The 20,323-nt window shown below is 38.6% G+C and overlaps 1 protein-coding gene across 1 annotated transcript in view; it reads right to left on the bottom strand.

Annotated features, from left to right (window-relative positions):
• The window catches only part of LOC122810071, a 312,474-nt gene that overhangs the window by 152,830 nt on the left and 139,321 nt on the right, over positions 1-20,323 (bottom strand). The window contains exon 4 of the mRNA XM_044081563.1: positions 6,807-6,885. Within this exon, the coding sequence (XP_043937498.1) occupies positions 6,807-6,885 (79 nt within the window). The remainder of the gene's footprint in view (positions 1-6,806; positions 6,886-20,323) is intronic.

Genomic DNA, 20,323 nt, shown 5'->3' with positions numbered 1-20,323 from the left:
TCACTCTTCTGATCTCACACATACACACACACAGTCACTTCTTCATTCATACCTGCATTCATTCATATATACCTCTCACTCTTCCGATCTCCCACATACACACACACAGTCACTTCTTCATTCATACCTGCATTTATTCACACATTGCTCTCACTCTCCCGATCTCACATATGCACACACACAGCCACTTCTGCATTCACACACACACACACACACACACACACACACACACACACACACACACACACACACACAGAGCCACTTCTTCATTCATTCCTGCATTCATTCACACATCTCTCTCACTCTCCCGATCACACATACACACACACACACACACACACACACACACACACACACACACACACACACACACACACACACACACAGCCACTTCTTCATTCATTCCTGCGTTCACTCACACATTGCTTTCACTCTCCCGATCTCTCTCACACACACAGACTCTTTTGCTTTCATGCATGCATTCACTCACACATGCAGACAGACACACACACACTCATATAGGCATTCACTTACCTGATGGCTCGGTTCCAAGTGCTCCATGGCCCAGTACTGGTCCATGGCATGGTGGTTGGGGACCACTGCGGTAAAAGCTACAGTGTAGGTCTAGACTTAGTTTGCCACAAACTAATAAGCTTAGCTGCAAAATAAATGCAAACTGTTTAGGGTTTATTTTGCAGCTAAGCTTATTAGTTCACGGCTACCCTGTGAGGAAGCCGTGGCTCTCCAGGATGCCATGGTGCACACTCTGGGAACCCTTGTTCTAAACAATGACCTAGCTTGCCATTCAAAGAAGTAGTTGGTGAACAATCAGGATTTATATTTAAAAATATGAGCTCTTTGAAGAGACAGCTATGTTACTCTAAGAGACCTGTCAGCATTCATGACCTAAACTACACTAAACCACGTGGGAAGTGTAATGTTTGTAAGTATATAGACAGCACAGGAACTTTTTTACATCCTGATCACAGTAATAAAAAATATATTTTTAATATTGCCGCTACATGTGAGTCTATGCATATTGTTTATTATCTGGCATACTGTGAAATATGCAAACAATTTTATATAGGTAAGACTGATAGGGCTTTAAGGAATAGAATAAGAGAACATCTATATTATATTAAGAACAACATGTTAAGTAATTTCCTAGCTAAACATATTAAGGACACTACATCAGAGCATAAATTTAAGTTCTTAGCTATTGGGAGAATATTTGAGGGCAAACGTGAAGGTGATATAAGGAATCTCACTGAACAATTAGAAGCAAAATGGATAATTCAACTTAGGGGTGATTCTGGTCATGGACTAAATGACAAGATTCCTATTAAACCCATGCTCCAAGCTAGGCCATTGTTTAGATGATTCTTACACATGTATATATTTTTAATATATTTTTATACATTTTGTTTGTGTATATTTTTATATGTATATATGCAGATTGTACTTATGCAATTTTAGTAAATTGCTTTGTCTACATCAGTTGGAGAATCAATAATGGCTCCCAGTTTGCAATCATCTGCAAACCTGGTCAGCCAGAGTCCCTTTGTGTTGGCTTGAATTTCAGAGAGGTAGATGCCAAACAGGAGAGGACCTAGGACTGATCCCTGTGGGACCACTTTTAACTGGTCGGTAGTCAGATTTGGAGTCCGTTACTTTCACAGTGTGGATTCTATCAGTGAGCAACACACACACACACACACACACACACACACACACACACACACACATATATATATATATATATATACATACACATACACACATGCACACACATACACACACACACACACACACACACACACACACACACACACACACACACACACACACACACACATGCACACCATACCTCTCAACTGTCCAGATTTTTGCCTCATATTTTTGGTTTATTCATCATAAAATTTGTGGTTTTGTGGCAAATCACTGAGATAATCTGAGGACTGAAGTTCCCCAGGACTAGAGAGAAGAGAGTCATCACTTTGCTTGGCTTCTACAACATTGCAAACCCCCCAGAGATAGTGGATCCTATAAATTGCACTCATATGGCAATAAAAGTTCCACATGACTCATGCCCACGAAGGCATGTCAGTAGGAAGGCCTACCATTCCCTGAACTGCTAGGTACTCTGCGATGTACAAGGAATTATTTCCAGTATGTGTGCAACATTCTGGTAATTTACATGAATCGCACAGATGGCCTACATGTGATGTCTTTACCTGCATTCAGAATTGTGATTTCTAACAGGACCATCTAGTTGATAAGTGCTCACCCAGTTGACTGAATAAATGCTAGAACATACACTATGCATGCAGCCAAACTCCCTACCTTTTTGCATTCTTAAAAGTGGCACAAATGCTTTAAAATACTACCCATACTCCCAGACATAAAATAATTGAACATGTGTTTGAACTGATGAAGATAGAATTTTGTTGCCTGAATACATCATGTGGGCCTTTAAAGTACTCCTCTGAGACAGCTAGCAAGATATGTGCAGTACCTGTCATGTTTCATAGGATGATTATGCATCAGCACAATTAGCATCCTGACTACCTGGCTGTATTACACAGTCTATCAGACACCCCAGCAGCAGCAACACAATGTGATGGTTATCAGAATCCAGATGATGGATTATTAAGGAAACCCCTGAGGTAGAGACAGACACCATGTAAGGCAAACATTAATAAAGTCAGTAATATTTCTTCAACAGCTATGAGCCATGCCATTCATAATGTGACAGTACTACACAGTCTAAACATGATGTATGCAGTGCTCTTATCAGGCTATGTTGGTCACTGCATGTTCTGAATGTGTATAAAGCATCACCCTATTACAACACCCGGGAAGCATGTTGTGGATTACTGTCATCATCATCATTTGCATGTGAGACAGGAGACACAATAAAACAAGAGTTTCAAGTTTCAACATAAACTAGGCTGTGGAAAATATCTCAGGGGCTTCATTGTTTGGAAGGCTAGATGGTATCAGCAGCCATTTCCTCCTCTGGCAGGAATGGGGATGCCACTGCTTGACTTTGATCTATTCTGACAGTGCTGGAAAGAGGGAGTAGAGATCAAAACCTCATCCAACAGGGATGATGTCCTACTTTGTGACTGGTACCTGGTTGGATCTCACTGTTGAGGTGCCCCAGGTACAGACGTAGGTAATTGTTGTCACTGTCCTGCAAATGCCACATACATGTTCATCTTGTGTTCATATCCTTCCCTCCCATCTCCATGGACAACACTGCCAGTCTGGGCAGGCATGATAACACTCACAATCCTAAGGACTGAGGTGCTCACTAAAGTGCCTGATACCTCTGCAGACAGTCATTTCTAAGATATCTGAGCTCCAGGTCTGCGCAGAGCTCATGATGGTGGTCTGCAACAGCCTCACAAATGTCATGCAACACACCTACCAGCTCCACTGCAGACTGTGTGGCAGCAGACTGTGCCTGGATGACTTTCTGCACATCTGCTGATTTATCTCCAATGCTTCTTGCATTTCAGGGGGGTACTGTGAGTTTTAACTATGTCAGGTATCCATGTATAGCTGTGCTACCTTATGTTAGATATGCCCATGGAAGAAGCAGTGGACACCTCTGAAGCTGGTGCTTCAGACACAGGGAGCATTTACAAGGCTCTTAGCCACAGGAGATCCCTCTGTCACATGGGAGTAGTGTGCACTTACCCAGTACAGACCAAGGTACGCAGTTTGTTCAGATGTATACATACATTAAGTGCAAGGTAGCTCATAACCTAGCCGTGAGACAGACTGAAGTGTTACTGCATCCTCTGCCTGTGAGACATGCTCATGTCACTCAGTATCATCACCAGACTCTGCAGAGATTCAGACATCAGTCCCCTGCACACCCTGTGCCCTTTCTAAGTGCTGTCTATCCCCACTTCAACCTGTGTATGCATAATATGCAGAACACCATAATCAACACATTAACATAAGCAACAAGTATGTCCACATAAAAGGCAGTCCAAGAGAGTACATCCATCAAATTCCTGGTTATACAACTTTACATTTTAAGGCAACAGCACCCTCTTGCACTAATGATGTACCCATGGAAAGAAATGTAAATCTCCCCAGCTTTGTTAGGGTAAACCCAGTATAACAACTGTATAAGGAAACAACTGCTATGTACCACTAACCTACTATATCACCCCCTGAGACACAGGTGGGATGTCATCAGTGCCATCACTGGGTATAAATTCTGTTACATCTCCTCCTCCCAGTGACACTGCAAACTCTTCTACATTTGCCAGTCTTGTAGATACTGATGATCCACCTGTGTAATAGATCAAACACAATTTTCCATGATTTCTGCTTGGAGTATCTGACCATATTGGTCATACAACAGTGACACTGATCCAATGTCCGATTATAACCACCCACTGGACTAATGCCCCCCATCATGGATGGTCACACTTGGTAGCTCTATGGTTTGTATGCATCCCTCTTCCTATTAGTTGTAGGTCATGATGCTTGAATGCCTGCAGCAGAATTTCATTTTCAGCAATGATAAAATTCTCCAGCCTCTGCCTAACTTGTCCTGTGCATATGTTGGCTCTTGTGTACACAAAGGGAATATACATACATATTGTTAACGATATGTGTACAGGAGCTGAGACTTTACCTGTTCTATACAGGCACATATTCACAGTATGCCAGTCATATATAGTCTGGTACAATAAAAAAAACACTTGCATCTTTTGCTGCAGAGTGTATTAATAGTGAAATATTTAGTGCCTTATCTTTATCCATATCAATTATTTTTCAGAATTAAGCCTTTTTAAATACTTTCAGAACACATGCCAAGAGACACTTACTGTTCTAGCTCATGATGTCCCATGCAGTTCCATTACACATTGACAAGCATCTACCTGCACAGTCTATTGCTACATACAGATAGACATCTCATCTGGTTTCTCTGACATGGTAGAAATTGCTGCATTATTATTAATGATATGTGGCTTGCACAACTGCTCATACGTTTTGGCAGTGTATTAGCTAGGACCAAAGCTTTCTTATCACTTTCAGTATAATTAACAGTACAGTAAAATTCCACTGTCCCAGTATACATTGACCAAAATTCTACAGTAGCAGAAGAAGCACTAACATTTCTATCAAGGCCCGCTATCTCAGATTGGTTTGTACTTCTCAATGGTTTCAGTTTGCATCATACACACCATTTTGTTTTCATAGCATGCAAAGTCACTTGCATATATAATCATTGACCATCTACTCCAATATGAAAAAATCACTTTATATTACCTTTTGATAAACTGATTTCATTCTCTGTCACTATATATACTTTTGATAAACTGATTTCATTCTCTGTCACTATATATACTGCTTTAGAATACACTCATCAGCATCTTGTGTTATGGACTACCTTTAAATAAATTTTTCATATCCAGAGTTATTCTGTATAACATTTTCTTTCATATAATCACTAAATATTCCCTTTATTATGGGAAAAACATCACTGTATCTTGCTTTAGTTCCTCAGTTGCATATCACTCAAACAACCTCCCCTTCTTAGATCTGCCTTCTTACCAGCACAAAGATTTATTCATGAATACCATACTAATTTGACTTTTCTGTTTGTGTTATCCATCTCCTGCTACTTTTAAAGACAAGGCCATAAGATGCTCTTCACATATGAGCACGACCTTGCTACGAACTTGTGTTTCCACAGTCTTAATATTATAATTTTATTATGCCCATTGAAAAAAAGAGCCCCGAGTGAAACTGTAGCTAATGCTTACATTTTCTATCTTTTGTACATGTTAGACAGGCAGAGCAACAAGGTAACGTACATGTCAGACAGGCAGAACAACAAGGTAATGTACATGTTAGACAGGCAGAACAACAAGGTAACGTACATGTCAGACAGGCAGAACAACAAGGTAATGTACATGTTAGACAGGCAGAACATCAAGGTAACGTACATGTCAGACAGGCAGAACAACAAGGTAATGTACATGTTAGACAGGCAGAACAACAAGGTAATGTACACCACATGTATAGTAACATCTAATACCCCACAGTTTTAATTGTGAAGACACCTTCTCTGATGGGGGAAATATATATTTGTGGCCAACACTATAAGTAAACCTGTTTCAAAATCAGTATTCTTTCACCAGTATTCCATATTTTCTAAGTACAGTAACACAGTCCAGGGTGGGCAAAATTAGAAAATGACAGATGTCATATGGTTAAGAGGTCCTCCTCACTGATATTCCTAAATAATGCCTTTTGTGTCAGATATTACTGCTTATGTAACAAACACATATCTTACTTTATTAAAGAAGTCTAAGACATCACCGGAAAGCTAACAGATGGAAGCTCATTTCATATGTAATCAATTAGGAAAGTACTGCAAAATTTGGGATATACTATGTAAACTGTCAGAGGGTCGGCTAAGGTCCTCATCACTGTATGCTGTTATTGGATCTTCCATTAATCCCAGAAAACTTTCCTTCTCTTATTAATTCGTAGAAGATTTGAAGTTTCCGGTTGCAGCACATTTCATTATATACTGGGTGCTATTCCAGTATCTCTGTCTTTTAATGGTCTCCTGATGGGTGAGACAGTGCAGCTGCAGTTGTCATTATTGAGTGCCCATATATTGGTTAATACAGCAAAAGTCTGAGTCACAGACATGTTACTTTCACTGTTGCTTAATACAGGTTAACATATCTCTCTCTCTCTCTCTCTCTCTATATATATATATATATATATATATATATATATATATATATATATATAAAACTTACACTGTCAAGAAGATATTCCAAACTCTGTGTGTTGCTGTATGGAGATAAACTGTTCCACACAAAAGGGTGGTATGGCTCTCTGAAAAAAAAAAAAGTCTGGTGTTAATACTGCAATTAAGATAAAACAAAACAACTAACATCAACCAATCTGCAGAGCAAAATTTAATACTGTGAACCAAAAATAAAGACAATTTCATTGTCTGTCTTTCTTTTTTTATTTAGACAAATGCATTTTAGCAAGTAATTTGGAGAGAAAAAAAAAAACAAACAAAGCCTCATTAAAAAGACATATTGCGTATCATAACATATTTGCCATAACTTATTGAACTTAAAAACATTACTTTCAGATATTTTCTTTTCTTGCCTTTTTCATTTGCTTCAGTTACTAAAATAGTTTATCAGAGTATTTAAAAGTATTTCTGGCTAACCTTTGCTCACTGAACAAATGCAGATAATTATGCCACAACAACAGAAGTGATGAGGGTCAGGGAAAAAAATCAACTAGGTACTGTAAGATGAGCAGGTGAAAGGCACCACTTTAGCTGGTATCTAGATAATTTAGGGGGACTACTAATTGTGGAGTTGGATATAAAAACATTTTACAGCACTACATGATGTTTACAAATTTCTATCAACCATCAACAAATTTGTATCCAAGTGTCACTGCACCATGCCAGTAGCATTTCTAATGACAAAATGGCGTTGAAGAATGGCAGCATGCAAATATAGGCAAACACATAGTGTGCACGATTCAGAAAGCTGGTGACAGAGTGTCATGTCATTACAAGCTGGAAATTAAAAAAAATGGTAAAAAAACAGCAGAAAATATTCACATAGTAACAATAAGATCCTACCTACCATTCTAAACAAATCTGGTACTCTAAAACTCACTTAAAACTTTTGCCAAAGGATTAATAACAATCTAATCAAAAGATTTCTGGAAGCTGACGACCAGAGAAGAGCCTATGCATGCAGATAATCAGCTCAGAAATAAGCAATGATAGACATGTTACTAAATGAATAGAGAACTGGTGCAGGTTCTATACTGAATGTGCCTGCCATACATGACTTACTCAGACTGTGCAGAAGAAAACTCCAACCTTCAATCAAAAGTATGCTTATTGATCAGCATGCCAACATTTGGCATCTTCCAACACTGGGGGGTCAGCATATTCCAGACAGTCGGCTTCTACTTATTAGGCAATTTCTGGATATCATACCTAACCAGACAACTAACTGTATTGGGTTTCTCGAAACACCTGAAGGGCATCATGGCAATGGAAATGTTTTTGTGACACATCACAATTCTTCAGATTCTTCAGTGTGTAGACTTTACATATATCACCCACAAAATCACCAGAGGACAATGATGTGGATATTACACCAACAAGGGGATGGTACTCAATAAATTACTAGGTAATATGCTATGCCAGTGACATAACAGCAATAATCTGTTCAAGATATTCCAGCATGTGTACAAAAGTACACAGACACACACACACACAACACACACACACACACACACACACACACACACACACACACACACACACACACACACACACACACACAAGCTAAACAGTATGTTTGCAGATGGACACATCCCAAAGCTGCACATAAAAGGTAAATAGATAGGCACAGCAACAGGATTGTCAAAATTTGTTATTAGGCATACCGTTAGTACACCACTGAATCATATCTCTCAACCTCTTAGCACAGAAAAGCTGGAAAAAGCCAAAAATAATTGGAGGACAAAGCTCCAAAAATAGGGACAAATTTTAAATATTGCGCTCATAAACTTAGAAAGTTGATAGAATGAAAGGTATTGTGTTACCATGCATTTTCTAAAGGATATGAAGCCTGAAACTCAAATGGCTGTCACTATTTAATGAATTCATTCCACACAGATTTGCCAGAAAAATCCAGAAAACCACAAATTTTAAGAGAAACACACCAAAAATATGAGGCAAAAATCTGGATATTCTGTGAAGATCTGGACAGTTGAGAGGTATGCACTGAATACATTTATATATATATATATATATATATATATATATATATATATATATATATATATGTAAACCAGGAAAGTCCAACTAAGATATCACATTTTCAGTGGAGTCCCAAGGAGAGTATCTCCAAAACAAACAAAAAAAACTTGTACAAAGAACACATACATAAAATGACAGTGAGTGGACATTAGTGATACTAATTTTATATAATTTATTTATTTTTATTTTATTTATTTGGCAAATAATTGAAGTGGACCGCAGAACCTCCTTTTCAGTCATGATGACCTAGTTACATCAAAGGTAAGATAACATAAAATAAACAAGAACTACATAACACATCATATATACATAGAGTAGACAACAAACACTAACACAAATATACACAGAAGTTGTACTAGTACATTCCAGCAATCTGTTTGGCAAGGTATGCCAACAGTGTAGTTAGGTGTGAGAGATCATCAGGCACAAAATCCACCACAAGTACATTTACCTATAGATGGAAAAGCAAAATGCAGGTTGTTTCATAACAAATCCAATGCACTGGCATTCACCTGGGTTCTATAGGTACAATTTCAGATGCTTGGTGATATATGAAGCTGATGAAAATTATCAAGAAGAGATTTCCTTACAGTAGCATCTACATTAGAGAATGCTGTGTCAGTTCAGATAAGTGAATAAAGTAGCATGTTAGAATGAAATTAGTTGAAATGGAAGATTTATGAGAAGAGGTACTACTTCACAGTAAGAAGCTGGTATAGAGCCTTGAAGTGGTCCATAAAGAGGAGTTTACATAAAAGAGAGGCAACAAAGAAATGTAAGGTTGCTTAACTGCAAGGCAATGCCGAAGCTTCCTGAAGGCTCTAATAGTAAAAAGACAGATGGATCTAAAGATTTTGAAGTTTGTCTAGGCTTTTAGAAGTGGAATCAACAAAACAGAAAGCATATTCAGGGGGAAGAATGGCAGTACACCCCTCCGAATTCCAAGTTTAGCCTGTTTTGTTAGGAGGTTGTTAATATTATTACATGCTTAGGCCAATGAAATGACTTTATTTCCAATATTTTGGACGTGAGTGAAAAAGGTAAGAGATAGCTCAAGCAAGATCCCAAGATATTTTGTGCTCTGCACCACTATATTTTGTATGCTGTACCAATTTTGATGGGCCACCATTATGGTTTCTGAGATCACTGCTGTCTCTGAGCATGCTAAGTCACTTGAGAGTACCAAAAACATTGCTTTGGTTTTCTTAAGATTGACTTTCATTTCTTTGAGCTCAAAACCATGGGCTAGCATAGAGATGAGAAAGTTGCAGATGGTGTTTGGAGAGCTAATGGATTCCCAGATAACAATGTCTTCTGTATAAAGGTGGACATTCCTAGTCTTTTGGGATATAACAAGAGATATAGGTGGTAAAAGGTAATGTTCTGATAGCAGAGCCTTGGGGATACCCAACAAAACTGGGAAAAGAGACAATGAAGTGTTAGACAGAGCAACTTTGAAAATCTAACCTAAACATAATACAGAACACTTTTTATGAGGTGAAGCAGTACACTGATTATTCCTAATTCCATATGGAATGGTTGGCAAGGTCAAAAGCCTTGTACATAACCATAAAATGGCCCCTGTAGAGAGTATTGGGGAGAAAGAATACAGCAATATTAGTACCATGACCCTTCCAAATCCATGCTGATGTTTAGAAAGTAGGCCATAGACATTGATGTGGGCCTGCAGATGATACAGTAGCCTTCTACAATATCTGAAAAAGAAGAAACAAAGGAGTAATGGGCAAAGAGGATTAAGGAGAAGTGTTCTGTCCTCATTTAGATATCAGGGCAATGCCTGTGGTTTTCCAGAGGTAACAGAATACACTACTGGGAAGTGATATGTATTATGAGAAGAGCAAAGAAAACATTATAGGTCCTGCTAAAAACTGCATGTAAGCTATGATAACCTGCAGCTCCAAGGCTGGATTTTTGTTTGATTATTTCTTAATCTGAAATATGGCAACTGATCAAAAATGAAAATTAGTGGTAAAACCAAATAGGAATTCTGTGGTAATGTTGTCTGGTGAGGATAGGCACTGTCAGTAGAGGAACTGAAATACGAAGACAAGAGACTCCAAATGCACTAGTCACCATTTTAGTGTCAGAAATCAGAAAACCATTCACTATTAGAGAATAAGTTTAATGCTGAACTGCCTATCCAGAAACAGTAGTAATTTCTTTCCAGAAACCTCTTAGATTTCCAAGAAAGGTTGTTTTTTTTAGATAGACTGATTTTGTTTTGCTTGCAATGCATTCAGATTTTTTATGAGTATAGAATACTGCTCAAAATCAGCAGGGTATGCACTTATCTTACACTTACTCCAGGCTACTTTGCAAGAAGTGATAGATTTTTCTAGTTCCTGATACAGCCAAGGTATGTTGTTTCCTGTAACTCTCCTAGTTTTTAAGTGATAGTATTTTCCTGCAAAAGAAGGAGACTATTAAGGAAGTTCTACAAAGCAGTATTGCAGACCTCTTGGTTCATTTACAGGTGACCATTTAGAATAGGCCAATTCAACCCAAAGGTCAGATTCTTAATGTTACTAAAATAAAATAAGCAAACTGAAACACAGCCAGAGTAAAAGTATATAACATTTTTTTAAAGTGGTAGGCACGTTCCCGAGTTAACCCCCGCTTCTTCAGACTAAAAAACATCTTACAGATTTTCAACTGATTAAATACATTCATTCAAAAAAAAAAAAACAGCCAATATAAACAAGCAATCAGTTAAGCGTTGCATAATGCTTCACTATTTGTAAGTCAGTTATCCTTTTGAATAATTATAATTCAAAACCTTTCATAGTTATATGTTCAAACATATACATAAGACATTTCATATCCAACAAATTAAAGGTTTTAAATTAAGAACATTGTGTAATGCTCCACCACTGAACCAGTAATCAAGGATCCTCAATCCTCACCACTGACACCAGTGGGGAACGTACACTGTGAAGATGACAAGGTACACACACGGTATATCCAGATGCTGCTCTCTGCATCAAGTGCAATTTCCCTTAAGAGCACACAGAGACCACAGTCAGTCTGGGACTGGTTTCTCCCTCCTTCTCCAGATCCCCAGTAAGACTCTCTACTGGCACAGCTACAGAGTTGAGATCTCAGTCAAGTGGCCAAGCCAAAACCTCCAGCACCCTCTCTGTCCAACCAGTGTTTCATGTCCCTGCCCTAGTAGCTGACACACACACTCTTTAAGGTTTGATTTATACACACACACACACACACACACACACACACACACACACACACACACACACACACACACACATCTGGGAAAGGCTGGCACAGTTTTTCTAATTATGCCCCCTTTTGCCCAGACTATACGGTAGTTATCACTGCCACCAGCCATCTCCTTATCAGCTACTTTAAGGCCCTTAACAAAGGGTGTCCAGTCTTACTGTGTAATGTTACTATTAATACAAATAGTAGTTTGACCAAGAGCAAGGTTAGTAGGAGTGGTCCACAGTGTCACCAAATAAATATGCAAGTACTCTCAGAACTTAAATATCTCTAGACAGATCAGCCACAATTAAATGCTTAAATATATTTAATAATAAATAATAAAAGTGCAAGACAATACTAAATATATATTTACAGTGACATCAGAGTTCAAAGTCACAGGAAACATTTAAAACTACATTGCAGGACAGTCTCAAATAAATGAAGAAAAATATCTAAACTAAGATTTGCTATATTCCTGACTATATCTAAGAGAGTTACTATTCCCAAGAAACTTACAGAGCAAGGCAGATGTGGTGAATGGATCTTCTCTAGTTGTTGTTGTTGTGAGGTAAAAGTCAGAATTCAGAATGCTGTGTCTCTCTCAGAGAGTTCTCAAATTAATATCTCAAATATTACTGCTGGGCTAGCTTGCAGAATGACATAATTTCTTGCCAGCTGACTTCTAGTCTCCAGGCCCAAACCAGCCATTAATGGCAGCTGGTAGCATTTAGCATCTACCTGTAGAAATACATAGACAAGGCCATTTGCTCAGATCTTTGGCAAATGCTGGAAGTCATAAAATAATAAAACACTTCCAAGACAATACAGAAAGTTCCCTACTACAGACATTGTGTCTCCTTGCTGCATTGAAACTGAAATATATAATCTTTTATTGTCTAACCATAAAGTAATTTAATTTCAGCTATTTTTTCTAAAATTTACTAGACTGAGGTTAACCTCCTGTATCATGGCTTCCACTGTTAAAATATATACATTTAAACAGTTACAATAGTGCATATACATTGCAGAAACCTTTTTAACACACACTTCTGTACCAGCAGTTTGATATACACATGACGTACAGTTCTAATATATTTGTAACACAAGCATCTTATATGAATCATGTTGATATTCACAAATGACATATAATTATTTACAACATTTCAGGTAGCTGGGCTGGCAGTATCTCCCTTTGTCACACATCTATATAAATAATATTGATATTCACAAATTACATATAATTATTTACAAAATTTCAGATAGCTGTTCTGGCAGTATCTCCTTTCGTGACACATTTCATTAACAATCATCTTAAAAACACTCATATTATGTTAGGTAGAATGGGTTTCATGTATAATGGTTAAATGTTATGCAATGTGGATATGAATGGTTTTAAGATGATCGTTAATGTAATGTTCTTAATTTAAAACCTTTAATTTGTTGGATATGAAATGTCTTAGGTCTACATTTGAACATATGACTACGAAAAGCTTTGAATAATAATTATTTCAAAGGATAACTGACTTACAAATAGTGAGGCATTATGCAAAGCTTAATTGATTGCTTGTTTTTATTGACTGTTTTTTTGAATGAATGTATTTAATCAATTGAAAATCTGTGAGCTGTTTTTTTGGTCTGAGGAGGTGGGGGTTAACCTGCAAAAGCATTTACCACTTTATTAAATGTTATATGCTTTTAATCTGGCCGTGTTTTTGTTAACTTATTTTATTTTAGTTAGAGTTATTCTTTGGATGTTTGTAAGCAAACCATTAATCTCAGCTGCTGGTGTTATTTTGTTCATCAGATTCTTAATGTTATTTCATTACATGGTAGATGAAACTTTTATGAGGCTGGAAGACCTTCTTAGCAGAGAAAGTAGACCATAGTAGGCAATGGTCACTGAAGTAAGGAGAGTTAACTATGGGAGTGGAGAATCTTTAGAGCTGACTGGTACAAAAACAATGAAGACAGAGATTAGGAAGAGTTGGACTTTTTACAAATTGTAAGTAGCCATATTCAGCGAAGGTAACACAGAGCAAACATAATCAGATTGTGAGTGAAGACAGAGCCTCCCACCATGCAATGTTACAGAAAACAGATGTAAGTTGTCATCTTTGAGGATCAACCAAGCTCCGAAAAGCAAGTTCAAAGATAGCCATTGTGACTATTTTTTGAATACATCAGCTTATATTGCTTGATCAAAATGCATCCAACAGCATCAGTCAACTACATTTAACACAAGAATGCTGTTTTCAAGTTATTGCCAGCTGTTTTCCACCTGCCCAATCTGGCCATTTCCGCCCAACAACCAGGTGGTATACACATTGCTCATCAACTCCATCATGACTCATAATTATAGCTGTCCCAATTTTCCACCTCTTGGAAGAGTACAAAAATTACTTGTGGTTTGGAAAAGCATAAGATATGACAGGGGGAAGCCAAAACAGCACTTGCCCAAACACTGAAGTTGGAATATATGAACTTATTATTATACATTACTTCTGCAAAATTGGTGAGTGGGGGGCTGTGTAGAGCTAATCACCTTAGTGAAACAGCTGAACGAACAACAATAATTAAATAATCAAAGCCACTCCCCGGCTGACTTTGGTCCTACTACAGCTGACAACAACAATTGCTCAAGCAAATGCTCTGTTCCATGTTTGTAATACTTAGAGTGATACAGAGAGGCAAATAAATATACCAGGGCAACTTGAAACTTAAAGACATTTCTAATAAAACACTCACACACTACCCAGATGATAGCTTTGTCAATAGTGCTGGGGAGGATCTATTCTGAGAGCTAGTGAAGTTTTATTAATAGAAAGCACACCTGCACTAATGCAACAGCCATTCCTGTAAATATTGTGTGCGTGTAATACATGTGAATACAGCAAGGGATTATTTTCACTGGTTTTAACCAAGATTCAGAGGAAAAAAATAATATGTCAGGTTTATGTGAATGAAGTCATGCTTCAAAATCAGCCTATTTGTTGCATATACTGCATAGATTAGTAGAAGCAGTTTTACATGCCTTTTATTTTTGGATTAACTGGAAGGAGAGATATGCTAGGCTGCAGTATATGGTGTGGGTCGAAAGATGAATAACAGGGAATTGTTGAAGAAGTGCAAAAAGTAAGCAAGAGAGAAAAAACGGGGAAAGTACATAGATCATTTGAAGAAAGGACTAAATCAATTGGCATAGAAAATTACTTGTGCCTCAGGATTTAGTTCTTAGAGTGTCATTATTTAAGGGGAGAAACCAAATATTAAACAATAATTGCAACCTTAAGGCTTACATAATGAAAGTCAAATAAAGAAAAGAAAAAGATTTAATTCATCAGAAGGAATGCATTTTGTGTGCTAGCAAAGTGCAAAAAGCTACTGAAATCAGACTATTGTACAACTGATGTTCTAGGACACTAAATGATGTGTAAATACTTTAGCATTTATGAAAAAAATATCACAAGTTGTGCGTTGCTAACAGTGAAATAAGATAGTAATATTCTGAAGCATAATATAATGTGAATTGATGATATCAGATATTATGGAGGAATATTGGCCCTAGTGGAGACTGGAATTCAGTGCAACATAATGGTGTGGAAAGAGGAGTCGGGATAAAATACTATGCAGTGATATTGCAACACTGATATTTGTAACTAGTGAAGATGTTTTACTAAGATTATTGATAAGATATAGCACTTTGGGTTGCAACATATATAGAAAGTCTTTTTTAAGCCATTTCCATCTTGGAGTTTAATATGTTTTAGTTTTAACAGACTCAGCTATTATTGAAGAAGTTACCTCTGCTAAATTCTTTGGATGCATAATTAACTGTCTGTTTAAATTTGAACTGCAAGCTAAAAATGTTATGAAAAATGACATGAAACTGAACAAACTAGATAGAGTCATTCCTCACAGACAAGACAAAAATTATGCACCATACCCAGCCCTTTGTGTGTAATGTATTCAGAATAATATAAGATGCACCAGGGGTTTTGTCATTTCATAAATGAAACTAGATATACTAGCAGGGCATGTCAGCTCAATACTATGTGAGTGTTATCACATTGTTAAGCACAGACTAAGCAGTGCCAAGAAGTACAGGTATCATCATTCAGCCAGGTAATGGGACAAACAAGGAACATGTCTGCTGGCGGGGGCTGAGGCAGAATCTAGTTGAGTCTGGCCAGCTCCCAAAGTTGTAGTGGCTTCACCGATTAGAATGGAGGCACGTGAGGTCCAGTCAGCAACAGTGTGCTGTATAACACTGGCTGTATCATGTATCTCTGATAAATTATCCCTCTCCTGCCAAGCATCTGTAGCCACCAAAACCACAAACCGTATGCTTCCTATGTGTCAGTCAGGCCACAAGTTACTGATGTAAACACCAAGCCACATGACCTGTTGCTACAGAGCTTTGTGGCTTGCAGCACTACACACTGCATGATGCTGTTAAATACAATTAAGATAAATAATGTGACATCTCATACAAAGATATGATTGTGAACACACTGGCATTCATTACTGTGATGTGATTATCAGAATAACTTGTAGGACATGGCAGGTTTCCACAAATAGCTTTTTATAGTGTTGTGATATGACCGGCCTACTGAGAATGGCGGGTGGTAGTCTGGCACCAGTCTTTGGTGTAGCACACTGCACATAACTAACGAGGCTTATATTGACATAATTTGTTTGCCTTCCATTATATTTCAATGGTGTGATATCTCAGAAAGAGGATAACTATAGCTTGTGATAAGAGTTTGGTGCAGATAGCTGCTATTGTCCTGTCACAACTGTTATTGTTCGTGGACACATGTATTATGATGATAATATAGTACTAGAGCATTTATGTTGTTAGGGGAAAACAGATCATGTTGATTTCATGTATTTCTCATGTCACCATTTTGTGATTTGTTAGCTGTGAATAATCTGAGTGTAAAATATGACTCATCTAGGTGCTTGTTATGAACCTCCTGGCACAGACCATTAAATGGGGTTAGAGGGGAAACAGCTCATGTTGTTTTACTTGAGTAAGTAGTAAGGCATTTAGCATTGATTATCTAAAATTTGATGGCTGAGAGGGCTTCTGCATCAGTCTGAAAAATAGGATATACATATTCTGCAGAGGAAGCAAGGTGGGTAACCTTTATGATAATCTGAAGAGGAACCTGCCAGAGAAATTGCATTAGTGGATGGAATGACCACAGAGCTTTGGTAAGTATTCCCACAATGTCAGTAAATTGTTATACGTTTTAGGAAACACTTTGTAAACATAAAACCTGTTATTTTAACAACTTTTTTAAGCTTATAAGGTTCCTAGAATTTATAAACTCAAATGCTATGGAACAACTTGTTACCACTCCCACAAGAGGGGAAAACATACTGGACCTGATCATCACCAACATGGGGACTCTATGCTCCAGACCAGAAGTGTATCCCTCACTGGTAAGATCAGACCATAAACTAATCTCACTGGATATTCACATCCCGACCCCACCTCCTGCCCAGAAAACCACAGTGAAAAACTTCTCTAAAGCAAATTTCACACTCCTCAAAACCGAGGTGGGAATCCTTCAAAGCCCCCAGGCCTGTGGAAAATACGGCCCAGACCGCAGAATCCTTTATAAATGCATTCTATGAACACCTTCAGGAATGCATGGATCATGCAATCCCAAATAAAACCAAGACCCAATCCTCCAAAGGCAGACGTCCTGTCTGGTGGACCCCAGCCATAAACAAACTATACAATAGAAGGAGGAAGCTACTAAATGATAGAGCAAAATCCCAAAAAGGGAAGGCATCTCTGATCAGTATTAGCAAAAAAATACGGGCACTCATAAAATCGTCTAAGGCCAGCTTCAAGAGAAAAATTGCACAGGACACTAAGGATAATCACAAGGCTTTCTTTAGTTATGTTAGGAACTTGGGTGGGAATTCCCAGATATGCTCAGAATTAGTCCAAAATGACAAAAAATACACCGAACCCACAGACATTGCCAACATCCTAGCTGACAGGTTCAGCAAACCCCCTCCCCACCAAAAGGGCAAATATCTATCCCAGCAGAGTGCTGCCCCCCTGACATCTCAGATGCTCAGGTAAGAGCCGCCCTCTCCAAAGCAAAAAACACAGCATCAATGGGACCAGACAGTGTCCCGGGCTGCATCCTACATAAACTCCAAGAAGAGCTAAACCCAAACATAAAACTACTGTTCAATCTCAGCCTTACTACAGGATATGTACCCAAAGAGTGGCGTACAGCAACAGTAGTCCCTCTCCACAAAGGTGGTGCCTCAACGGATCCTGGAAACTATCGCCCCATAAGTCTGACTAGCTTGGTCTGCAAAGCTATGGAAAGGATCATCATGGACCTCATAAATAAAGATATTGGGGACCTACAGACACTGGATCCTACCCAGTTCGGCTTTGTTAAGGGCAGATCCTGCCTCTTAAACCTGGTTGATTTCTTTGAAACAGTCACCAAGGCCATTGATGAGGGGAAGGTGGTTCACACAGCCTACCTGGACCTCGCAAAAGCCTTCAATACAATACCCCACTCGGGCATTATAGATAAGCTCACCAGCTTAAATATAAACCCCTATGTCACTAGATGGGTTGCAAACTGGCTCAAGGACAGAACCCACATGGTTAGAATTGCTGGAGCCATGTCAGACTCCAAACCAGTTACAAGTGGCATCCCACAAGGCTCAGTCCTGGGACCTCTCTTGTTCAGTATATATTTCTCGGAGGTACAGGCCAACATGGAAGGACTGTGGCTGACTAAGTTCGCAGATGACTGCAAACTGGGCGCCATAATCGACTCTCCAGCCGACATAAGCATCCTCCAAAAAGGCCTCATAGAAACAGACAACTGGTGCCAGAGCCATGGCCTCAAGCTAAACGCCAAAAAGTGTATAGTCATCCCCTTTGGCAAAAACAAAGTGCCCACAAATTACCACATTAAGTACAGAAGAAGTAATTAGGGACCTGGGGACCCAAGTTGATAGCAGTCTCTCATTTGACAACCACGTGGCCATAGTGGTTAGAAAAACATTTTATATAGCCCACCTAATCATGAAGGGATTCACAGCAGGGGAGGTCATCGTGCCTCTTTACTCATCCCTCATCAGGCCCATAATTGAGTGCAATGCCCCTTTTGGGATGTACCTTACCAGACACCTGCAGCAACTGGAAAGACCCCAAAAGTACCTCACCAAGAGGATCAAAGGGCTCAAACAGATGCCATATGCTGCCCGGTTAAAGAAACTTCAGCTCTACTCAGTGGCATACCGCCTGTTCAGGGGCGATCTGTGCCTGACGTATAAAGCCATATCCAACCCCGAATTAATGGACATGCTGCACCTCAGAAAATCCAAATCCCATCGAGCTACGCGCTCGAGAGACTTGAACCTCAGCACTGAAATAAATAGGACATGCTGGAGGGACAGATTCATAACCCAGAGGCTCCCTTCACTCTGGAATAAAATCCCAGTCCAGGTTAGGCAGAGTCCCTCATTGACTCTCTTCAAGAGGAATCTTGATGAGTGGATGGGAGATCGTAGGTTTAACCCGGGTATCACTTCTGTGTCACTGTTAGACAGAGGCACAGTATACTAACCTCGAAAAAGGGCATAGCAAAATTAATTTAAAATGGGTGGCGAAAGCCAAACAGATTCTGGCTAGGCTTATAAATGCCCTAGGGCAGATAGCCTAGTATGAACCTATGAACTTATAAGAGCAATAATTAGAAATTGTCCCTGACTTTGGGCCTTTGTCCCCCATTATTCTTGGCTTTGTCCAAATTTCTAGCTCTAAGAGGTTGAGAACTGTGCGTGGAGATGGGATGGGAGAAGAATAAATCAAGCAGTTTTTAATATTAAGGTATTTTTATTTACTTTGACGGTGAGTTATGTACTTAAAAGACAGAATATAGTGTAAACAGTGCACTATATAAACCCATTGCATGCTGAATGATAGATAATACTTCACACGCCATTGATTCAAAAGCAATCTCAAATTAAATACAGTGCTCAAGAAGATATTTGATTATATCATAAAAAACATTTTAGAGGACAAACTCCCCCACAACCCATGTAAAGAAAATATCTTCTGTATCCCAAGACTTCTTAAAGTCAACTCTGAGGTTGCTGCACCTTAGAGCAAGGTCATTGGCCCAGTCATAATAACCCTTAGCAATTAATATGCAAATAAGTTAATTGTGCATT

This window comes from Protopterus annectens, chromosome 8.part1, assembly GCF_019279795.1.
Source record: "Protopterus annectens isolate FY-2018-M chromosome 8.part1, PAN1.0, whole genome shotgun sequence".
NCBI lineage: Eukaryota > Metazoa > Chordata > Ceratodontiformes > Protopteridae > Protopterus > Protopterus annectens.
Note: the sequence above shows the minus strand (reverse complement) of the source record. Positions and strands in the feature narration are given on the sequence as shown.